Source organism: Trematomus bernacchii, unplaced genomic scaffold (assembly GCF_902827165.1).
Source record: "Trematomus bernacchii unplaced genomic scaffold, fTreBer1.1, whole genome shotgun sequence".
NCBI classification, from domain to species: domain Eukaryota; kingdom Metazoa; phylum Chordata; class Actinopteri; order Perciformes; family Nototheniidae; genus Trematomus; species Trematomus bernacchii.
Window position 1 is genome coordinate 950,738 of NW_022987558.1, and position 23,646 is coordinate 974,383.

General features: G+C 42.6%; 1 protein-coding gene across 1 annotated transcript in view; it reads right to left on the reverse strand.

The window, feature by feature from the left end:
* The window catches only part of cicb (capicua transcriptional repressor b), a 36,429-nt gene that overhangs the window by 9,644 nt on the left and 3,139 nt on the right, over positions 1–23,646 (reverse strand). Inside the window, 15 exon segments of the mRNA XM_034123906.1 lie at positions 855–906; positions 908–1,040; positions 5,291–5,442; positions 5,571–5,710; positions 6,783–7,761; positions 7,926–8,023; positions 8,351–8,489; positions 9,628–9,806; positions 10,161–10,203; positions 10,205–10,249; positions 10,251–10,295; positions 10,931–11,113; positions 11,209–11,320; positions 11,851–12,025; positions 12,153–12,302. Of these exon segments, the coding sequence (XP_033979797.1) occupies positions 855–906; positions 908–1,040; positions 5,291–5,442; positions 5,571–5,710; positions 6,783–7,761; positions 7,926–8,023; positions 8,351–8,489; positions 9,628–9,806; positions 10,161–10,203; positions 10,205–10,249; positions 10,251–10,295; positions 10,931–11,113; positions 11,209–11,320; positions 11,851–12,025; positions 12,153–12,302 (2,625 nt within the window).

The following is a 23,646-nucleotide window of genomic DNA, read 5'->3' on the forward strand; positions in this document are numbered from 1 at the left end:
CCCCTCCCTCCCGCTGAAATTATGAATGAAAAGTGTATAGTAATCATAGATAACACGGCAGGGTCCGTGACAGTTTGTTTTCATCTGATTTCAAATAAACAAAGTCTTGGTTTTTAGAATATTAAACTTGTTTCGCCAAATTCAGATGATAAATACAACTTTGACGCTTGTAACGGCATAATTACAAGCGGTAACTTAACGTCACAGCAGGCATAACAACAGCCGGTGTTTCTTGTGACACAATACACACAAACGTGTCACAGATTATTTTGCGGTATTTGGCTGCCGAATGAAATCATGTACGCAGCTCGGGACGTAACGAGGAGTCTAGTGGACGGTATCAGGACTACAAGTACTGCCCATCCCTGGTCTAGAATGTTCAAGCTAACAGAGTTAAAGAACTTGATGTTAATAATCGTTTTGTAAAAAGAAATATTTGTATATTCAAATATAGATTCTGTGTTGCACGAAGAGACCAGAGATGTAACTGACAGTGTATCCATACATGATAAACCACTGGCTCACTTAGATTATGGTTGATTGAAATGTGTAAGCACAACTCTGTTTTAGAGCCTTACACGTGTATAAAAGTACGGTCAAATTAATTGTATTTATTGAAGAAGCCTCTGTAAGTAAGTCAATATAGTATCTAATATCCATCTATCTATTCATCAATAGTAGATTCATAACAAGAACAAGTTTTAATAGAAGCTACAATGGTTAACTTTGGCTGGGTTTGTCACAGAAGAAGCAACATTCAAACTCCTGCTGAGTTTCACATCACTTAATGTATACATGACACAAACAGAGTTAGCGTCTAAAGATGTGAAGCAGGAGCTCAGCACAGCACTGACCTGAGATCAGCGGCTGCACCAGGGTCTGTCCAGGAGGTGCGATGGCGGTGAAACCCCAGTGTTGCCAGGGGCGATGGCACATAGGCAGATCCAGACACCGGCAGCGCTTGATGGGTGATGGAGGAGCCTGTTGTCGTGGAGACCAGAGTGGATGAGACCCCTGGAGTGGACTGGACATAAGTGATCCTGAGTGAGGAGGCACAGAGAAAATAAAGAGGATAATAAGAGGACAGTTGAATAGAGGGAGGAGGAGAAAAGGAGGAAAGGATGACATTTTTGTAATAGAAAATGTCAAGAAAGGTGACAGAAGGTGTTAGTAATGAGCAGGAATCAAGAACTGCAGTGAGGGTCAGGGGGCGAGTGTACATCACAGCGTGCAGCCCTGGATGACGTGTGTGTGTGTGTGTGTGTGTGTGTGTGTGTGTGTGTGTGTGTGTGTGTGTGTGTGTGTGTGTTAGAAGCTGAGAGGTAGTGTGGGGGTGGCAGGCAGAGGCAAAATGAGCCACCAGCAGCATGACTAACACATCCAGAATAGAGCTGCTCGGCTGCAGATGCACCCCTCATGGAGTTTTTGTTTCTCCCATTGTCTGTCCGCTGTGCTTTAGGAAATCTTCTGCCTTTAGAAACAATACAACTGAACTTATATATCATTATTATCAGGGGATCAGATGGTCACAGGTTCAAACCCCACTGCAGTCAGCATGTCGTTGTGTCCCTGAGACACTTCACCCCAAATTGCTCCTGTGGGGATTGTCCACAGTATTGAGTATGTAAGTCGCTTTGGATAAAAGTGTCTAACAAGTAACATGTAATGTATTATCAATCTAAAAGTACCAGATCATAACAGGAGTTACTTTAATGCATCAACAACAAAAAAAATTAATTTATCTTTGAAAATTAAACCTGTTTGGGGAATTGAAATTAAAAGTAGGGTAGGTAAGAATGGAGAAACCAGCTCGAGTGCGCTAGAATTTGAAAGTACGCAGCCAAAAAAAATCTGCCCCTTCCTTCAGACTTCCTTACAGAGCCCCTCCTCCAACACACACGGACGTGCACATGACCAATGAGGGCACGAGATAAGTTTGTGCACAGATGGAAGGCTGACAGGCAGGTAGGCCATCCAGTTATTTTAGCCGGGCCGGCTCAAGATGATTGGTCGTGCTTTTTACAGCGCCACGGCTTCCACAGATGACTTTTTTTTAATGCATTTATTGTCAAAGCATTTAATGTATTCATTGCTATCGGGATGTTAAGAGCATTCCATGGAATATAACAAAAAGTGTTTCTGAGGTGAATTACCTACCCCACCTTTCAGATTATAAGTAATATCTGCGTTTACATAGAGCTTGTTATTGATGATGGTACATTTGAGTTTGTGCAGATACCAACACCAGTATCTTTAAATAATACATTTGGATCGATGGCCTTTGCTCAACATTGCAATCTGAAAAACAATACACTGTATGTTCTACCCTCCCCTAAAGCAAGCAGCCTGCAACATGACTCAGTTATGCAACACTGCTGCCGTATTTTATGTAAAGACGTTCCATCCATACACACAGTACTTTTAGCAGCATTTTTTACAAAGAAAATGAAATATTGACCTATTTTTTGTGTCATTTAGCTTTGTATTAACAGTTGACAATTTATCACCAAGAATGTGATTATCCCAATATACATAATGATATGCATTTCCCACTATTGGCAAAAAAAAAGTTGTGCATCCTTAATGAGCGGCCTGCTGTCCCCCATTTAATTCCTCCATGAGTGGCGTCTTCTGAAAAATAAATGCTGCTTCAACAGAAAGCACAACACTAAACCAATAACGGTGATCCAAGCTGCTGCATCCTCTCAAATGTTTGCTCATGTGTTGGAACTCCTCTTTATAAATATTTGTCATGGAGCATGTACACAGGATCTTCTCACAGCACGCCTTATCCATTTTTCTTCTGAAGCGCTTTGTGAATCATTTGATAGAAGGCATCAGCCGGATTTATATCATACAGTAACAAATATTTGGCTCACTGAGATCATGATGGATGATTGAGGCTGGCATATGTTCATAAACGGGCGCCTGTTTAGTCAGAGCTTTACTGGCACATAATGAGTTTATAGCCCCTTTCAGACATCTGATCATCATCCATCTGTCAAAGAAATAGCTTTTGGATTTTCCAACATAGATCTCCATCATAGGACGTTACAAGTCCAGTGTTATGGCGCATTTCCACTGCAGCGCGTAGCACGGTTTAAACCCGGCCCGTTTTTTGCGTTTCCACTAGGGGTAGTTCCGGCTAACGGGTACTTTTTCACAGTTTTTCTGGCTCTCCAAAATCCAGGTTCTTTCCGGGCCAACAACCGGGCTGAGTATGCTAAACTAGTGAGAGAATCGCTGGCAAGGGGGCTACAACTACAACAAAATGAACATATTTGACCGTGATTTAATTGTAATACACGTTTCAAAATGATGCCGAAGTAACAACATACTGATACCGGTTAGTAAAAACCATGAATTAATGCTTTGTCAAGTCTGCAGACAGACGGCAGGCGAAAAACCTTTTAAAATGCGTGTTTTCTGAATGGAGATCGGCTAAGCTAACGCAGTGTATGCTCCGACCGTCCACACTCACAACAACGGCCTATACAGACATAAATAAAGCAGCGACTGTATTCACCATGACACAGGCAGTCTGTGGTTTGTACTTGTTTAACTTTTGTCTAGTTTCTGAACAGATATGAGGAGCTGTGAGCTCTGTGTGCTAACAGCTAACGGCTGATGTTGGTTTTGTGGTTCGCATTGAAGATGACGTCACGGCTCCGCCTACACTGCGTTACTATAGTTACTGCCCCAGCTACTAAACTGTAATGGAAACGCAGCATTAGAGAGGACGTTTCAGCGCTACAACAGACAGAATGACATCGATCACAGCAGGAAATAGATCAAATATAGCTCAACCAATTTCTTATTTTGTTCAAGCTGCTTAATTTGTAGTTAAAGCTTTTTTTAGATTTTCATCTTTTAAGCAGCTGGAATGAAGGAAGCTAAACATTTAGGGCAAACTGGAGGGCTATCAGATAAATGCTTTGAGAGATAAAAATAACTTCCCTGCAGTACAAATATTTTTAGATCAAATAACTAGGAGAACATCGTACCCTTAAATTGGCTCATCAACAGCATTGAATCTTTATGTGCATGAAAAATCCTAATTTGGCCGACGTTTAATACTAATTAAACCGTTTTCTCAAGAAGGCTTCACTAGTCACGCGTTTAATCAACACTTATTGTGTTTTTCAGAAAGCAGCATGCTTCAATGATAATATATTTACATGGTGACTTTCTGAAGTAACCTTTTGTTGAAGTCTTCTTTCAGTGGCAGGTGTGTGGGTTTAGTCTCATGAAAATAAAAAGGGGTTGGCAGGCAATTTCAGAAAAGCATTTCAGTCAATTTAGAATAACTGTTGGGGCTGAAAACTCAATTTACATTCTTTGTTACGTTTATTCTGGTGCGAAAAAAGTGATGTTTACCACCTCAGAACAAACTATGAGGTCACGGTTATTTGAAATGATTGATTGACAGAATAGTCCTGCTACAAATTGTGTATATAACTTGCTAGATGTTATCAAGCCAGTGGCGAATGCAGAACAAAAAGCACAAAAGGGTTGGTGTCGTAAGTTCAAAAAGAATAGGATCCATATTCAATTTGTTATACCCAGGGTTCATACACTTTTTCACCAATGATTTTCCATGACCTTTACCTCATTTTCCATGACCAAAAAAATTACTCTTTCTCAGCGTACCACTGAAAATAGTTTATTTGAACATGGAACAGGAAAATAAGGTCTGCATATGAAACATGTTGTGCCTATCTAAAACAAATCAAATAGGCTTACTAGCTTCTACACGCTAAAGCAACCAACATCTCTCACCAGCAAAATACCTCGTGAGTTAAATGCCATTTTACGTTTCATTACTATACGATACAGTATTTATTATCATTATAGTATTACTATTTTGGCGATTAGATAAAATATAAATTATATTTGATGCAACTTTAGTTACATTTCCATGACTTTTCCAAAACTTTGGGAAAAATATTGCCAGGGCCTGGAATTAGCATTTAGAATTTCCATGACTTTTCCAGGTTTTTAATGACCGTAAGAACCCTGTATATTTTATATTGTTGCATCGACTGTCAGAGAGAAACCATTATTTATTTTATTTTATTATCATACATTTTACCTCCTTGTGTCTGTTAACCTGATCAAATGTTATATTTTGCTGCATGTACCTTTTAAAAAGTTCTTAACAAATAATCTGAGGGGAATTTCTTTTGAACTTGTGATGTGTCATTTTGTAAAGCGCTTTGAGCTGCATGCGTTGTATGAAAAGTGCTCTATAAATAAAGCTTTATTATGTAGTTTGTGTGTTGTTTTCTACCTGGTAGGAGCTGGTGGCAGGAGTAAAGTCTGGGAGGGGGCTGATCCTGGAGCAGCCGTGCCCACTGAGACAGAGAAGGGGCTGGCAGGATGGACCGCTCCGCCCTGAGGCAACTGGGACTGGACCACTGGCATGGGAGCTATCTGGATGATCTGGCATGGAAAGGAGAAGTCATAAAGAAAATAACAAATACACATTTATAGATTTACAATGCAAGTGGTCCTACTTTGATACAATTTGATTCTCATATCAGTGTCTGCAGTGAAGCTGTCTCACTGACCTTGCTTCCCGTCTGAGCGCCGTTCTGGACAGGAAGGGGTGGAGCCACGATGGGAAACTGCTGGGCAGAGGCTGGCGCTGTCCGTACTGTTGCCATGGGAACAAACATTTTGCCCTGGAGCACTGGAGATTGTGTTTGCACTGAAGCAAGAGAAAGAGAAGAAAGGAAGAATGAGTGATTTTAATGTGTAGTGACCGCGGAATTATAGCCAAATGCACTCTACTTTCTAAAAGGCTTATCTGTGCTCAATGTGAGACACGCGTTCAGATGGAGCACGTTTTCTAAAGCCAACAAAGAAAATGTAACAGTACCCAGTGTTTCCGCCAGAGCAGGGCTGAGTGACTTCACGTCGTGTCACGTGACTTGAATTTTGAATTGAGCCGTCCCTTATAGATACTATCTCTTTACGTATTAGTGATGGGAATTCCGGCTCTTTTTAGTGAGCCGAATCATTTGGCTCGGCTCACTAAGAAGAGTCTTTCGGCTCCTAAACTGCTCTTCATGTTACCACAGTTTACCACGGAGCCTCAGTTTCGCCGCTGCGAGGCTCCGGCGCTCGCAGTTCACGCGCGTGCTCCACTAGCACCCCCCCCCCGTCAAGGCTCGCCGGCAGTACACTTTCCGTCACAGGAACACGCTTTGCTGGCGGCGAAAATAATCAAACCAGACTCCTTTGCCCCTCCAACAGGGAGGGATGTCCTTGTCCTTTTTCCTTTACGTCATTTCAAGCGATAAAAACTCGATCTTCTCTCGAATTATTTTTTTTTTGGACGCCCTCGGCTCGAGTTCAGGGCGTTCTGAGCTGAATAAGGGCGTCAAATGACGGCAAGACGCCCCCCTGGCGGAAACGCTGACAGTACCACAAGGATTCTTAGGATTCTCGCTTTGCTTGGAAACCGAGAAAAACATACTTCATAACTGGGAGGAGTTTAGATGAGAATAGAATTTGATTAGGAGCAGTATAAAAAGGCTATGCACGAGCGATTAGTTGTTCAGAGTGTTCAGCTGCCTGATTCTGAAAAAATAACTTGTCACAATTATTTTTGACTGATATTTTAGTGTGATTAACAATTAATACCTTTTGCATAATTTCTCTCAATATGAATCAAAAGGTTTAATATAACTTTTTTAAGATGATCTGTGTGTTTGAAATAGACTGTTCTGTTTTAGTCCATTAAGGTAGATCAAACAAGCCTCTACTAAAACTCTCACCTCTAGACCCCGGGCTGACCACTCCCACTGCAGAGCTGGACGTGTATCCGGACCCCTGCTGCTTCCCATTGGCCAGAGACATGTGTGTGGGTGGAGCTGTGGGCAGGTTGAAGATACTGGTTGGCTGGCTGAGATGCTGAGGAGGACTCTTGGGGTGGGTGTTGGCAGGTAGGGTGGGCAGGATGTACTGGACTTGTGTGATGGCCTTACCCCCGTGTGAGGCTAGGGAAGAGGCGGGAAGGAACTGGGGATGAAGCAGGGAGAGAGGCAGGGGCCCGTTGGTTTGGCTATGAGACACAGCGGAGGAGGGGAAGGCTTGCTGCTGGTGGTGGGAGGGGGTGAGGAGCTGTACAGCAGGCTGAGCAGACAGAGCCCCTCCTAACACCAAATTAGTCACGACACCACCATGGCCTGCACCTAAAGGATGAGGTGATGATGAAGAGTAGTACCCACCCCCTGTGGCTGGCAAACCGCCTCCTGATCCAATCAGAAAGTGCGGCTGCTGTTGGGGAGTCAGGGACTTCCTCTCTGGCGGATGAGGGCTGGACGATGTGCCTCCGTCTCTGGATTTGCTGGCGATGGGCAGCGGTGTGCTGATGACAGGACGCATCACATTGGTCACCACCGTGGACGCCACCCTCACAGCGCCCATGCCCGGGAGAAAGGTCCCGCTCAGTGATCCTACCGTGGAGGGATGATGCCCTCCAGCTGAAGAAGTGGTGATGACTGATTGGCCAGAAGTGAGGGAGAGAGATGTGGCTTGCACTCCTCCTCCTCCTCCTCCTCCTTCTCCCCCAAATGTGTCCTTACCCTCTCCTCCTCCTCCTCTGTCCTTCCTCCTGTGATCTGAAAACCCTCCCCCTCCTGATCGCCCCTCCTCATAACGCTTGCTGCTGGGGTAAGAGGACAGTGAGACACTCCTGCCATGCGGGGTATGATGCGAGGAAGACGAGGAGCAAATGACTGGAGCGAAAACCCTCTGTAAAGAAAGACATTATTTTTAGATTAAATGAAGGCAAGTACTTTTGAATGACTGACGATAGATAGATAGATAGATAGAGAAATAGATAGAGAGATAGATAGATAGATAGATAGACAGATAGACAGATAGATAGATAAAAATATATTGTTCAAGCTGGTTACCTTGCGATCACTTTCATCTCCAGAACCGTTCTCACTATCGCTGTCAGTCACCCGCTCCTTACACTTGAGGTCTATGGAGCTGCTAGGATAAGGGTCCTCTGTGGAGAAGAAAAAATACTCTACAGCTACACTTGATAATCCTTGCAGTTCATAATCCAATCGCTTCAGCGTGTATTTAGAGTCTACTATCAATCCTATCTGATCTTTAACATCAAAACAAGGCAGTGGTAAAAAAAGACTGGACACAATTCAGCCACATTCTGTGCATTTAATTCAAAAGGAAACATACAGCCAACAATGATGAGTTCAATATGCAGATGCTGGGAATGTATAAAGTACATTAATGACACAGAAGCAGTGTACTAACACTTTAACAAAGGTAATCCAACAATCGTTTTCAGTGTAGAGATGGTCTTAATTCTCACCAATGACATCGTCATCTCCCTCTTCCTCACAGATTACCATGCGCTCCTCATCACTGGTCATATCCTCGCTGACTCCCCGCTGGGACCGAGACAGGGACGGGGCATGACTCGGATACTGACTGCCACCATCCCCACACATCTGAAAAAAAGTAAGGAACCATGTAGCAGAGATGCTTTTGAAACAGTTTGCTTTATTTTATCTGAAGTATGACATGACCTCTCATTATAGAAACATGCCTTATATTCTACTGTCAAAATTGACATGCTATTAACCCTTAGATGCACGAGTGACTGGACCCTACTCTCTTCCATAAGGGGGTCAAAAAGGACACGTATTAGAATAATATGTGTTTTATACAATTTTTGTCATTTTGGTTAAGAAAAATCACTTTATAATATTTAATATTATATTTTGGTTCACACTAGAAATATTTTATATTTAATTTTTCACTATTTATAATTTTAGAGATTTTTTACATTTTGAAAAAAAACGTTTGAACATATTGATGCAAGATCTCCGCTATTCTGAGACCCTCACAGTATTCCAGTCCCTTTTCAAAACTCATCTCTTCTCCTCTTGTCTACTCATAGCCCACCCCCCATCAATCCATGCCGGTTGATCAAGTTTGATAGTCCTATACCCCCCACCCTAACCTTCCCTTATATTGTAAAGCGATTTTGAGTCCTTGAAAAGCCCTATAAAAATATAATGTATTATTATTATTATTATTATTATTATACTGACAGGTATCAGATCTGGCTGTGTAAAATAATCTTCCTGAGAGGTGTCACTTGTGATGTAGTCTGTGTGGTCCACAGTGAATGTATTCCTGACAGCAACAGGTGATAAGAATCAAAGGTTCCCATAGGATCCCATAGAAAATGCATGCGGGCCATTTTTGACCCACTTATGGAAGCTTGGGGTAGAAATACAAAAACTTAATTTAAAATTTGAATGGCATGATATCCAAAACATGTTTTTTGAGGAATAGCTGGAATATGAAATGATAAAAAAAATGTAATTACAAAGATACTTCAAGAAAACCACCTCACCGGGTCAAAAAAGACCCACTTATGCATCTAAGGGTTAAAGAAAATCTGTCAGAGAAAAGTATTTCTGTTGCAGTGACTCTCCTGTAAAACAAACTAACTTTCATCAAGTCATGTTTACAAAATCAGCAGAACTGTTGCTGTATCCAACAGTGATAATGATCTTGATTCTATGTTCACAATATTCAAGGTTAAAAAAAACGAAATCAACATTTGCTCCTCCATACCTGTGCCAGTTCTGCCAGAGCCTGTGTGTTCCCCCTGTCACTGCGCTCCAGGCTGTGCACGGCGCTTTGAGAGAAGGCCCGGGGTCGGGTGAGCTGGCCCACATGACCTTCTGCTGCGCTTCTTTCACACACGCCCACCAGACTAGGCCCAACCCCCTTCATCTCCACAGAATGGGGCTCTGTCAGGGAGCAAAAAAGAGCACTGTTAAAGTACTGGAAAGGATACTGTAAATAAAACATGTTGTAAAATATACATCTTTATGTGATATCATTAGAGCTGGGTGAAACTAGGGCTGATCACGATTATTTTTGGTCAATAATTGATATCACGATTATTAAAACGATTATCCATTTACTTAAGTATAATTCAACTGAAAAAAAGAAAAAAAAAATCAATAATTTTTTTTTTTTTTTTTTTAAATAAAAATAATTATCGTTTTATTTCGATTACGGTTGTTTTCGTAATCGTTGCAAGCTAAAATCGTAATCGAGATTAAAATACGATTAATTGCACAGCCTTAGGTGAAACCAACCTGTAGACTCAGACATGCTCCTCTCTCTGATGTCTTTCCCCCCCCGGGACCCCACGGCCATCAGAGCTGGACTTCTTCCTGTCTTTGTTGCCACCACTTCCAGTCCGGGTGGGCCTTAAAGTGGGCCTCTTTCACCTGGGAACAGAAGAAGGGAAAATGAGCAAGTGAAAAAGAAGACAAAAATGTAGTATGTGTACTATAGGTTAGCACAAAAGGATTAAAGAGGCAATAGATACTTTTAATGCATGAACTGTAAATATTGTTTTCACAATGTAACGGGTATAGAATAGTGACACCATTGATGTTAAGATTTAGGTTTCCAGAGCCTTGCTTTCAGAATGCAGTTGTCTGCCACGGGGGTACGGTCATCGCCGGAAATGCTTAATTTAAAGCTAAGGGAAAATAAATGCAGTATATCAAAAGCAGTGTTGCCGACTTTTTTCCAAAGAAAGTAGCTAGCAATAGCTCCAAAAGTCACAACCATTAGCATCATATGCTAATTTGACTGATGACGACATCCTAGCTTTGAGGTTGTGTCGGTTGTAGTGCAAGAGGAAAGTGAAAGACCCCTTGCTGTCCGCAGAAGAGCTGTGGACTGCAATTACTCTCAGCAGGAGAAGGAAATAATCACAATAATATGTTTTTTCTAGGCTGAGGAAAATGGAAAGTATATCAGTTGTCTTTAAATATATCACATGAAAAAGCTGGGAAAGAAAAGTTGTCTATTGCCACTAATGTTGATACATTGGTTGGTCATTGCATGTGTGTACCTGGAAAGCTAAATCATGATACTTTTGTTTCTCTTTGGGTCCCAGGGCATACCACCACTCCCCAAGGATCTTGCTGACTGTCCTGTTGTCCTGGTTCGGGTGCCGCTGGTGCACCAATGCTCGATGGCGCTTACTGAAAATCATAAATGCATTCATTGGTCGCCGGATGTGGTCCTTCTCCCTCTGAAAGACAGAAAGATATTACATGTGTTAGTAAAGGGAACATTGAGAATTCCGATCATTATGATGATGATGATAGGAGCAATATAAAGATCAACCTTTCCAGGGCTGCTCTTATCTCCATCTTTGGGCAGCGCACTGAGGGACTGAGTGCGTCTCTTCACGGGTGATATAGCGAGGGGAGGCTCTGGTACAACGCCTGGGAGAAAGCTGAAACAAAGTGTAATCTATATTAGATTGTATCCTTGAGGACAAAACGCACATGCAGATCTGCTTTCGCTTTGAAACTGTAAGAGGTTTTTTTGTCTCTGGTATTATTTATCCCCGAGCTTCAAGTCTCTCAGATGCAGACACAGAGCACAAGTAGTTCATCTCCCATGAGATACATCAGCAGATTCAGCAGATAGCTCATCCATTTCAATGGCTGACGGCCTGGCCACTGCCTTTCATATAGTGATAAAGCCCAGAGATGGAATGCTTTTGTTCCCATCTGCTTTGTTCTGGCATTGAGCTCTTCTGCCCAAATTAGCGCAAAGATACAGAACATTTCACACTCCCATATTGTATGTGTGGGTACCACAAAGAGAACATTACTGTGAGGGCTGACTGGGACAAATACATAACCACTTTTTATAAAAAGACACTGGCAAGGTTGCAGGTGCAGGGTGTATCTTTAAGTGTTTATGTAATCTCACAGCTTTGCACATTGAATCACTACATAACGCAAAAAGTGCTCTTACGGGTCATCCACGTCACTCTCTGTTTCGCTGTCTGGCCTCTCCCTCTCCGCATCGCCTTTCTCCTTCTCTGGAGGCGGCTCATCAGAAGAGGGGGTAGGCCGGGATGGAGGACCTCTCTCTACCATGGGAGGTGCCTCTGCAGGCTCTTGTGACTGTGCTGCCACCCCCTGACAGTCTGAGGAAAAACAACAAAGAGATGCATTTTTGTCCGGGGCATAGAAACCAATATATGGAACTTAAAACAGTATCCAAGTAACTGATAATACAGGTTACATTGCATCCAACATAAATTAATACAGTACCTGTCTTCAGACTGGCTGCTTGGGGGTGGTTGACAGGGTGATGGCCCTCTCCTGGCAGAGAAGAAGCATCTGATTGGGTGGGTGCCAGGAAGGGGACCAATGAATGCCAGGGGAAGACTGGAACTGACCGGGGCTCTACGTTGGTCCAGACTGCGGAGGATAACAGCATGGTTTATTTCAGATAACACCACAGGATGTCCAGACGTTTATAAAAAGCTGCTCAGAAATCACATTCAAGACAACAAGGTTGTGTTACATTCAGATTTTAAAGATAATATATGTCCTTATTTGGAAAATCAAGATCCTCAGTGCAACACCAAGACAAGAGGTGCAATCTTACTCCCATCACAAACTCTAATAATTTCTTCCAATATGTTTGTGACGCTAGCATTCATGTTTTTGTTATCATTTTAGAGTCATATAACCACACATAAATTACTAAATTCTGGGTCACTGTTTTCACAGTAGCTTTCATGTTAGCACTCTAATAATGGGCATCTGAGACATTAGGTGAAAGCTATTCATTTCCTGGCAGAATATAACAATATCATAAATGAGAGCAACCCAGAATAACAGCACTGCCACAGTAGCCCACCTACAGCCACTTGAGTGGTTAAATAACTCCAACAACAGCAGATGTACAAAAGGACTGTCTGTTCTCAATAACAGGCTGGATGGAGAACAGAAGCTAGTACACTCTGAACCCCCATAAATGAGTAAGAGCTGTATAAATCACATCATCATTATCTTAATTATTGAAAAACACAAGTTGATGAGGATGCTTTTCCATGAACTAAAGTATCTGTATCATATAAACCTACAAAAATAGCTTGTTTAATAATAATTTAACATTTTTGTTGCATTATGCCTCAAGTGCACAAAAATATAATGTTGCTGTATGGAATAGATCTGACAAAAAGGATTATTTTTAAATATATAAACAGTAAGGTAAGTGATAAGGACTAACCAAACATGCTTAATCCTTGGCGGAGATACTGTGGATTCTCTGATGAGAACATGATTGAATGAAATCCTTGATGTTTCTCCCAAAAAGAATAATCAAAAAAGAAAGTGTGTCCCTTTAAAGTTCCTTTCTACACACATAAATCCAGGGTTAAGAGACATCTTTAATCCAAAATCTCGAGCAGATATTGCAGAGTTCACAGATGACCAGTGCTCAATGGTGTCTGTATCCCAAGAGGTTGCGTTCATCATTCACAATAACAACTGCATCAAGGGGATTTCAGGATGTGGCATGAAGAAGAATCCTTTTTAGTTACAATGCCAGTAAACATTAAATACGTCTGTCAACAAGAGTCCATCAATCCGTATCGCAGAATGCCGCCATATAAAACTGCACATGAATCAAACATCAGTGTACAGAATGTACTATAAACGAATTCAATATAATACAAAACGTAAGTTAAATAAGTCAGAATGCAACAGAGTATTGACGACCAATTTAAAACGATGATTATGATCGAAGCCTAGCTCTCTCTCCTCACTTTGGTCTAATTACCCCCGATGCCCTCTCTCTGTTTGTTTACATTACTCCAGCAGCTCGGTCATGAAGGGGTTAACAAGGCCTGCAGCCCATCCACGGCTTGGATTAAAACATCCGCCCGGGAACTACGCAGTGTTATTGGGCCATGTCAAAGCTCACTCTGCACCACCATACAGCTGCAGACAGGTGGGCTCGGCAGCTGTTTAAGAAGCACTACCTGCTGTAAGAGGGCTCTGTATCGATCAGGCTTAGAAACACTGCAACAAGCAAATTGGGGCGATCAAAACTAATGTGATTCGTCTAACTGGGAAGTGCGACAGAGGAAACTGCTTTAATGTCCAAGTGTGCACTGCTTACCCACACATCGACTTTAATACTTGCTGATTCATGTAATAAAGCAACAGAGAAGCCAGTTTATCTGCCTCTTGCAACAACCGGAGCCTCGAGAGCACCGCTCCAAACGGGACCGACCTCTCGGGAACGCCCCTGGTCGTGCACCCGCCGCACAGACAGAGGCAAAATAAACGAAATTGTTCTCATGTCTTAACTACTAAAGCGTATTCACACGTAGAGCCTGCTAAAAGAGAAAAGAAAATCAAGCAAGGACCGTTTTCAGAAGTTGCATTAGATCAAATTATTTTTACCAACATCTGCTTCCATGCACCTGTCTAAACCTGGCAGATTGGTTAAAACACCTGCCAAGATATGAAATCACTTAGTAAAAAGGATAACCACCAAACTTGGGTTCACTCGTGTTTACTAGGCATTAGCAGATGTCGTTGACAGTAAATCTGGTGCATTCATCCATCACCCAGTGCTCCCACTATCTATCTGATTGGTTAGCAAAAGAGCTAACAAACACTGTTCTCTACTACAAGCTCTTCTGTACAGTATATAAGTCTACTAGCTCCTATCCTACCTGGCCGATCTGACCACAGACCTGACGTTAGCTAGCAACTGATTAGTCTACAACACAGCGATTATAAAGCGACCACGGTGAGGACTCCTGGCTCCAGACTGCGAACTGAGAAAAAGATGGGATGAATCGCAGTTTTTTCTCCTCCTCAAGGCAGCAAACGAGTGCTTGGTTCAATATGACCAAAATACAGGACCTGAACCCGATGGGGGGGCTTTAAAAGAAGCGCTACAGCAACGTTAAAGCCGTCGGTGAGATCCGTCCGTCTGCAGCAGGTTAGCTAGCCACTTCGTGCGGACGACATCGGCTCCACTTCGGTTAATTTCGGTGTAACGCGTGTTGTTTTGTTCCAGAAAAGTCCCCGTACAGCATCCCAGCCTGACTTTACTTACTCCTTTATTTGTGTCTCGTCTCTCTCTCTCACAAGCCTTGGCCCTTTCTTTCTCTTTCCCTCCCTCTTCCCTCTTGTTGTAAACTAGGCTGTTTGCCCCCCCCTGCATCTCGCCCCCTCCCCTTCTCGTCCTGTCAACCTCGCCCAGCCTTATCCCGCCTTCCGCAGCAAATCCAACTCTCCTATTGGCTATTGCGGCCAGCTGTCATCTGCCCGCCGTCAACCCTGATTGGTCGGCGTGTGCACTGGAATGCCAGTCATATGCAATGTGACCCGGCTTTACACTCAAATTATGTTCTTATCACACAAACTGAGCTGATCCTAAATATAAAATACAGATAGATAAAATAAATATCGTGTTTTGTATCTATTTGAAAACCTGAGTTGGAGTTCAAGTCATTAATCAAAACATGTGTATTTGTATGTTTCTTTCAGTAAGCCCACCCCACGCTAATGTCATTGGTGCAGGAGTCGTAGTAAACCTTGATTGATGATTGAAACAACCAATCAGAAGCCGACACTCAGATGTAGGCTAACCAATGGCTTAACAGAAGTAAGACACGATCCCTCCTACTCGCAATAGCTCGGTTATATAGCTTTATTTCCATACATACCATCCTATGCGGGGTGGCGCTAGTGAGCTACTGTTTACTTTCCACGCCGCCTTTGAGTCTTTTATGCAATCTGCACAGGGGGTTGGTGTTATAGAGGGCTCTGGGTTCAAGATGACAATGCATATCCACGTCCAGACCGAATCAGCAAAATACACTAATGAGAGGGATAATAAATATTTTTCCTGGCAATGCTACTTTGGTTTTAGGGAGAGCAGCTAACAGTAGAGAGGATAGTGATGTAATATTTTTCCACCATAAAAAGCTGTTTTTAATCCTCAAACATTTTTTCCTTCCCTCCATCATGCAAATGTGCCTCTTTGAGACAGAATTGTTGCAGCAAATATTCTGATGCAACACTCACAGGGCCAGAGGTATAGAGGGAGAAAATAATTGAAAACAGGAGAGTATAGAGGTGGTTAGAAACAGAGGGAAAATGGGTGGAGAGGACCAGAGGGTAAAAATAGACTGAGAGTCATTTTCAGCAGGAGAGGCAGAGAGGGAGGAGGAGGGTGGGTGGGTGCAGAGAAAAACAACTTGTGAAAACAGAACTTTCTCTTTAAATGGAGGAAGGGCGTGGGGGGCCAGAGACGGGGGAGGCAAGGGGGGAGGCAAAAGGGAGACAAAGGGAAAGCATTTAAAGAAACCTATATTATAATACAGGAGGACACACAGACACACACAGTTGTGTAACCATGATCTGGTTTCCCGTCACACTGTATGAGTCAAGAAGTCATGCTCATGAGACAAATACAATACTGGGAGGGACTTAATGACCATCAGGAGCTCGGTTACTGACCAATAAGGCTGTGAGGGTTACTGGCAGCCACTGTCCTCTGTAGTAAACAAAGTTAACCCCTCCCAGGTTTCATTTCTACAGTAGGGGAGAGTCTACAGCCTGAATAAAGCTTAAAGATCCAAAATAAAGTTGTCAAAAATAAAAATAAACGTTCAGTATGGGCTTATGATAGTGATTTAATCTCAGTAGTAAGTACAACTTTAATCGTAAAATGTATTCCTGATACAACAATTGTATTCTTAACATTTTATTTCAACTTTATTCTTACATTTCCTTATGCCTGGCACACATACTGAAAGTTTGCCTACTTTATTCTCAACCTTATGCAAAAAATAAGTCCACCTCAAAAAAATTCCTGGCTTAAAACACACCCTTCAGAATTACATTTGGGTCTTTGCTACTGTACAAGTGAATTGAAAACAAATGCTAACATCTCAAACTAAAAGGAGCATGTTTGCAGTGTGCCTAAGCTCCTTCAAAACGTATCTTCTCAGCCATTAGCATCAGTAGGTCATCTTGTGTCATGTCAAAGTGTGGGTGGACTGTATGTACTTCTTTTATGAGTAGGAGGTTAGGGTTAGGGTTGAATTAATAGGATTTAGAATAAGAGACACAGAGAGAGAGAATAAGAGATTAAGGCTTATCAACTGCACCAAGCTCTCAATAAGTCAACCCAGCGAAACACAATGAGCTAAATGGAGGGAGTTGGACAGCTTGGCTGTGTGAGTGAAAGGAGAGGAGGCTGAAGGAGGGCAGGGGTGGAGATGAGGGATTACTGCGGCCGCTCTGTGGTCACAACCCTCTGTAAACATTAAAAAACCCCTTAGTAATAATCTTCATCTATCCAATTACTCACAGTATAGAGTAATCTGTTTTTCATTTAGCCTGGGTTGAATCATTCTGGATTGATTCACAAGAAAATACTGCAAAATACATTTGAGTCACAAGTGTGTCACTTCAGAGATGTGTCATTCAGCAGCTATCTGAGCACAAAACGATGCAAGATAAGAAAATATGTTTGACTAAAAGCATGAAGAGCTGCAGAGGGGAGGTGAGGTAAACATGAGACGTTGGTGGGGAAACCACAGTATTCTGGCACTTAGTCATATGTGATAAGCAGCAAAAGCAGGGAGAGGGTGAAAAAACAGCAGAAGAGAAATCCCCCTCAGCTGAGCTTAACTCTCTCTCCGTGCTGCCGTGTGATATCTGTGTAGGTGTTCAGCAGCGTTCATTGGCTGTCTCCTCTTAGCAGAACTTCATGCTATTAATGTGCGCATGTATGCAGGTTTCTACCCCCCAATTACATCTGTCAAACACCACGTGACCTCATACAAGAAACTTTTTTGTTTCTCCTCCTCCTCCTCCTCCTCCTCCTCCTCCTCCTCCTCCTCCTCTCCTCCTCCTCCTCTCCTCCTCCTCCTCCTCCTCCTCCTCCTCCTCCTCCTCCTCCCTCCTCCTCCTCCTCCTCCTCCTCACCTACGCTGGCACCGTGGAGGCGGAGCACCTCCTCTTCGCTCACTCCCATCCCATCTCTCTCATCCCTTAATTCATCTTCCACGTCTCTCCCTCTCACAACCCACCATTTGCTCCGTCCAATTATAACTCGATCCACCAGTCCTTTTGCAGTTACCATGGCAACAGCTATGTCGGGCACAGGTCCCCGTGCCACTGACCATCGCCATCATCAAAATAAAAGTTGGGCAATTATTTGTTAAGATGGCTTGCGGACACCCAGAGGGACGGATTTGTGGAGAGCAAAGTATTTCTAAGACACTGGGCTTGATCATGGTTCAGCTAATGTTAAGAAAACTGCTATTTGGTTCAATGTCACAAGAACGCACCGCTGAGTATTGAGAAGAACATAGCAACAATTACTGGGAACTGAATAAATCTCATCCGTCACATGACACACTTCACGCTCCATGGCTAAACATGCAGATGCTCCGACTCTAAATAATAAGCATCGAAGCAAATACATGAAAGGCAAACTTCAAATCGCCGTTCGTGGACCCAGATTTCTCTCAGCAACTGTGAAGGAACTTGTAATGTTTGTGTTGGCCATCTGGGGGCAGTACTAGCCTGCAGATAAATGGCCAACTGACAGGCAGCAGCAGAACAACCAGAGCAAAGCCTGTGAAGGCACAGATTCAAGGATAGGAGAAGAGCAGAGTGGCGATGAAGGGGAAGAAAGACATCCCCTGAGCTAAAGTCCTATCGTTGGAAACTTTGGGACTGTGGGGAAAACTGTGATCTTCAGAGAACAATTACTGTGGGTTCAAGTGAGAAGCAAGTCTGAATACGGGTCTAACTTTCAGTCAAAGTCTTGGAGTCACTTAAGGACTCCCACTGCACCAGTGCATTTTGAGAATCTCCCAAAAGTATGCATCTCACGGTAGTAAATGGGATTATCGTTGCACGTGAGTATTGTAGTAAGTCTTGAAGGCCTCATATGTGCTTTGGTGCCAGTCTAGATGGCTGTGTGATCCAGATGTGGTTGTTGCCATGGCCAGGGAGGATATGCAGGGCTTTAAGCGTTACGTAAAGCAGGGGCGGGAGGGAGGGAGTGGGGATGTTATTCCCGGGTATCCGTATCCGGGTAGACCAGGATGAGAGAGCGAGGAAGTGGAGAGGAGGAGAAGCGAAAACACTGCAGTGCGATGGAGCGAAGGGTTTAAAATAAATGTGACATTATTTTTCGAAATGAAAATAAAAAACGATACGGAGGGAATCGAGAGGGCAGAGAAAAATCTAAGTGCTAAATAAGAGAGTGAAAAAGTGCGTTGACGTGTACACAGAGTGTGACATGTTTACTCAGTGTTGCACAAACTGCATGTGCGGGCGACACAAGACAGATGGAGAATCAAGCACACTTGATCATGTTGTCATTTGACTTTCAACCACTTTTATGTTAGCTAATATTGAAATATATCTCATGCAACCTTCATTTGATATGTGCACAATACAAGATATCCTGTTCAAGAAACAATGATGCTAATAATGATGATGCTCACAGACTCCATCCTGCAGCACAGAGTGTGAGCTGTCGAGCAGTTTGAGGACGTGGACAATACAGAGTCTCTGTTGAAGCGGGGATTTGGGTAACAGAGAACAATGACACAAGACACATTCAAACAGACGGACAGAGACAAAGTCCTCTAGGTCCCTCTGTGAAAAGGACACTTTCCTTATCGGCTTCAGAGCTAGATCGATAGACGATGGCACTAAGAATGACAAAAAGGGAAAGGGGAGCCAAAAAAAAAAGAAAAGAGGAAGAGGTACGAGAGGAGAAAGAGAAAAGGGAAAGGGCGGGGGGAAAGGGAAAGGAGATGAAACGGAACACAAGGCGGGAAGCAGGGAGAGGAAACCCGCAGAGGAGCAGCAGCAGGGCGGGGACGAAGAAAGAAAAACCCCACACCCCACACACACACACACACACACACACACACACACACCACAAAAACACACACAAACACCCACACAACACACACACACACACACACACACACACCACACACACACACACACCACACACACACACACACAAACACACACACACACACACACACCACACAAACACACACACACACACACACAACACACACACACACACCACACACACACACACACACCACACACACACACACACACACACACACACACACACACACACACCACACACACACACACACACACACACACACACACACACACACACACACACACACACACACACACACACACACACACACAGTTGTGTTCTGGCTACCTCCGTGTGATGTTTGCTTTGTTGCCATGGCAACAGACGTTTTGGCGCTCACACATCATATCCGGTGCTCTGATGATTGACGCTTGGTTACTCTGTCTCATACACACACACACACACAAAAACACACTGCATGCAACACACACGTGACACCATGAGAAAAAAGAAAAAAAAGGTCTCATCTTTGTCGCTAAGACTTCTGTTCGCTGTCCCTTTAACAGTTTTGATTTCACAGGAAGTTACGGTGACGCCTTTAAAGATGTTTAATTAACGTACAAATTAGCACTTTTACGTGGGAAAACATGTACACACGGACAAATACACAGCTTTGTCTTAAAAGTGCGTGACAGTCACAGTTGCGGAGCTTAAATGAAGCCCGGGTTGATGCATTATTCTGTGTGAATGAAGAAAAAACACTGAATATACAGTAAATGTGTACATGTAGGATTATAATGTGTGTAACATAAGAGGAGTATCTCACAGACATACTTATCCCTGAATTAAATGTAATTAATTCATCTCACGGCGTTTTACATATCATCTTCTCTTTGTTTCTTACACATTACATCTGCAAATAACTGTAAGATCTATAAACTGTTCAAACTAAATTGGTTTGCTCAAATATTGTCCTTTAATAAAATACCACACATTTTACAGTAATTGTATTTAATCCTAATGAAATACAAGTTCCTAACTAACCTCACGAACATACCGAACACTTGGTTTTTGCAAATTACTTTTATGTATCCAATTGTTTTTTTTAATTGAGAGACCGGATGTAAGTTTTTTTCCAGCCCCCGAGTTAGTGCATGTGTTATTATTTATAATCTAATAGAAAAACTTTCTGACCAATATCAAATGTGTGGTCTTTTTGGTATAAATTGATTAAATGAACACTGATACTGTTTTCTGAATCATATTTATTACCATAAAACTAAGACGCACATTTTCAATTTGCAATTATTCTTCAAGATCAAGTTTCTGTGAAAATTCCCAATGACATACACAGAACACTAATCAACCTATTCAAAAAAAAAACGTACTGTTTATCATTTGCTGATATTTTACAAGCTGTTAAGCAGACACCAACACCTACACAAACTTGCAAACATACACACGTGTTTTTGCACACGGTGTTTCCTACTTTCCTTCGCATCTCACACTCTCCTACGACCATATGCAGAAGCTAACGCATGCTTTCTAACTCTGCAAAAAAAAACACCCACATGTTCGTGCTCGTAGATCTTTAAAATAAAAACACACGCACACACTGGCGAGCGTGCACGCACACACACACAAAGAGATGCCATTCATTCATTCAGCGTCCTTTCAGCTGCCGGAAAAAAGGGGATCTGATGAGGGAGCGTACACTCAAAATGACCAGCGTTCCCTTTCCTGTCCACTTCTCTGTCCACACTTGGGAAAAGTCCACGCAGAGATAAGTACACACACACATTGAGAGTAAAATGCTCTGGGGAAGTGAATGACAATAACTTACACTGTATGTCTGTATATTACAGAACTGAAGAAGTAGGCTCTTATTCTAAGCTGATGATGAATAACACACACACACACACTTTATAGTACAGCATTTCCCACACAGGGGCTTGAAAAAGAAATTCTTCACACACCCACACAAAACATACAACCTATATCCCACACATAGTCACACACAGACAGAAAAAACACAGACACACACACACACACACAAACAAACAAAACACACACACCACACACACACACACCCCAACAGTCTTATACTGTAGTGTAGGCTAAGACTGCTACCTACGCCTTGTTTTAAAAACACACACACACATGAACATACTCACAGCAAGAGTGAGCGGAAATAGTGAGTAGTGAGTGAGACGATAATAGTCGCTAAGGTCAGGAAGTCTCACACACACACTTATCATAAGCATGTTGTCAGACTTTTTGAAGAAACAAACAACTGCAAGATTTGTCCAAAACTTGCTGTTAAATATTTCTCTTTTCCTCCGTCTTCGTCTTTTATCTACGCTGGGTGTACTCTCCGAGGCATTCCTCATTCTCTTTCTGATCTAATCCCTTTTTTTCTCCCTCTCTCTCTAAAACACAAAATCAAAAACAAGTTGATGGAAACTGGCCTACATACATGTAGCCCACACGCTCCAAACCAACCCTTTTGCTGCCGTCTTTAAATGTTAATTTATTGTGCAGCACTGATTTGAAGCAGCTTACACTCCATTATTTAGTTTTTCTTCAGATTGTTATGGAACTTCTTCGTTCCTTTCTATATGAATCCATTGTGGTTGCATTGTGTTCTTGTCTATATAGTGTAGGTATGATTGCTACCACTCAGCCACGAAGTCTCTGTCTATAAGGACTAGAATATAAGAGGGACTCTCCAATATCGACCAAACTACTCCTGTATAACGTACTGGCCTAATCCCAACAGAAAACCACCCATGCCTGTGCATATATTTATTTCTCTCTCACACACGCACATGCATTAATACAGAGAAAATTATTTTTTCATCCGAATAGTGTGTCACTTACTGTTTGCATTTCAAATCAAACAATGTATTATTACTTTGGTGTATTTATCTTGCAATGACTTAAGTATGCACAAATGATCTGTCCAACCATGTCAATCGGGGCTCTCTTCCTCTGAGTTACCGTGAGGGTAAATACTTTACTGGGTGCCCTATTGCAACTGTTTGATATAGTGATTTAAAAAAAAATGTTTGAGTCATCAGCAGAGATTCTCACAAACTTTTTTTAAGTGCCCGTTTGAGAGCTTACATAGGTCACATGATCAGCTGTAGCATTGAGTTTAGTTCTACCAGCAGACATGAGGATGGTGGACAGAACACACACACACACACACACACACACACACACACACACCACACACACACACACACACACACACACACACCACACACACAACACACACACACACACACACACACACACACCACACACACACACACACACCACACACACACACACACACACACACACACACACACACACACCACACACACACACACACACACACCACACACACACAACACACCACACACACACACACACACACACACACACACACACACACACACACACACACACACACACACACACACCACACACACACACACACACCACACACACACACACACACACACACACACACACACACACACACACACACACACACACACACACACCACACACACACACACACACACACACACACACACACACACACACCACACACACACACACACACACACCACACACACACACACACACACACACCACACACACAATTTGATAATGAAAAAATATTAATAGAGCAGCAAATAACAAAGCACGGTTCTCTCTGTGGAACTGCTACCTCCGCGACCCGACCACGGATAAGCGGGAGAAGATGGATGGTCCTCTAGTCTCCATTTTATTTTTAAGGAAAATGTCCTTTATTAAATTAAAAAAATTAAAGCTTCAATACATCTCCCTCTCTTTCAATCT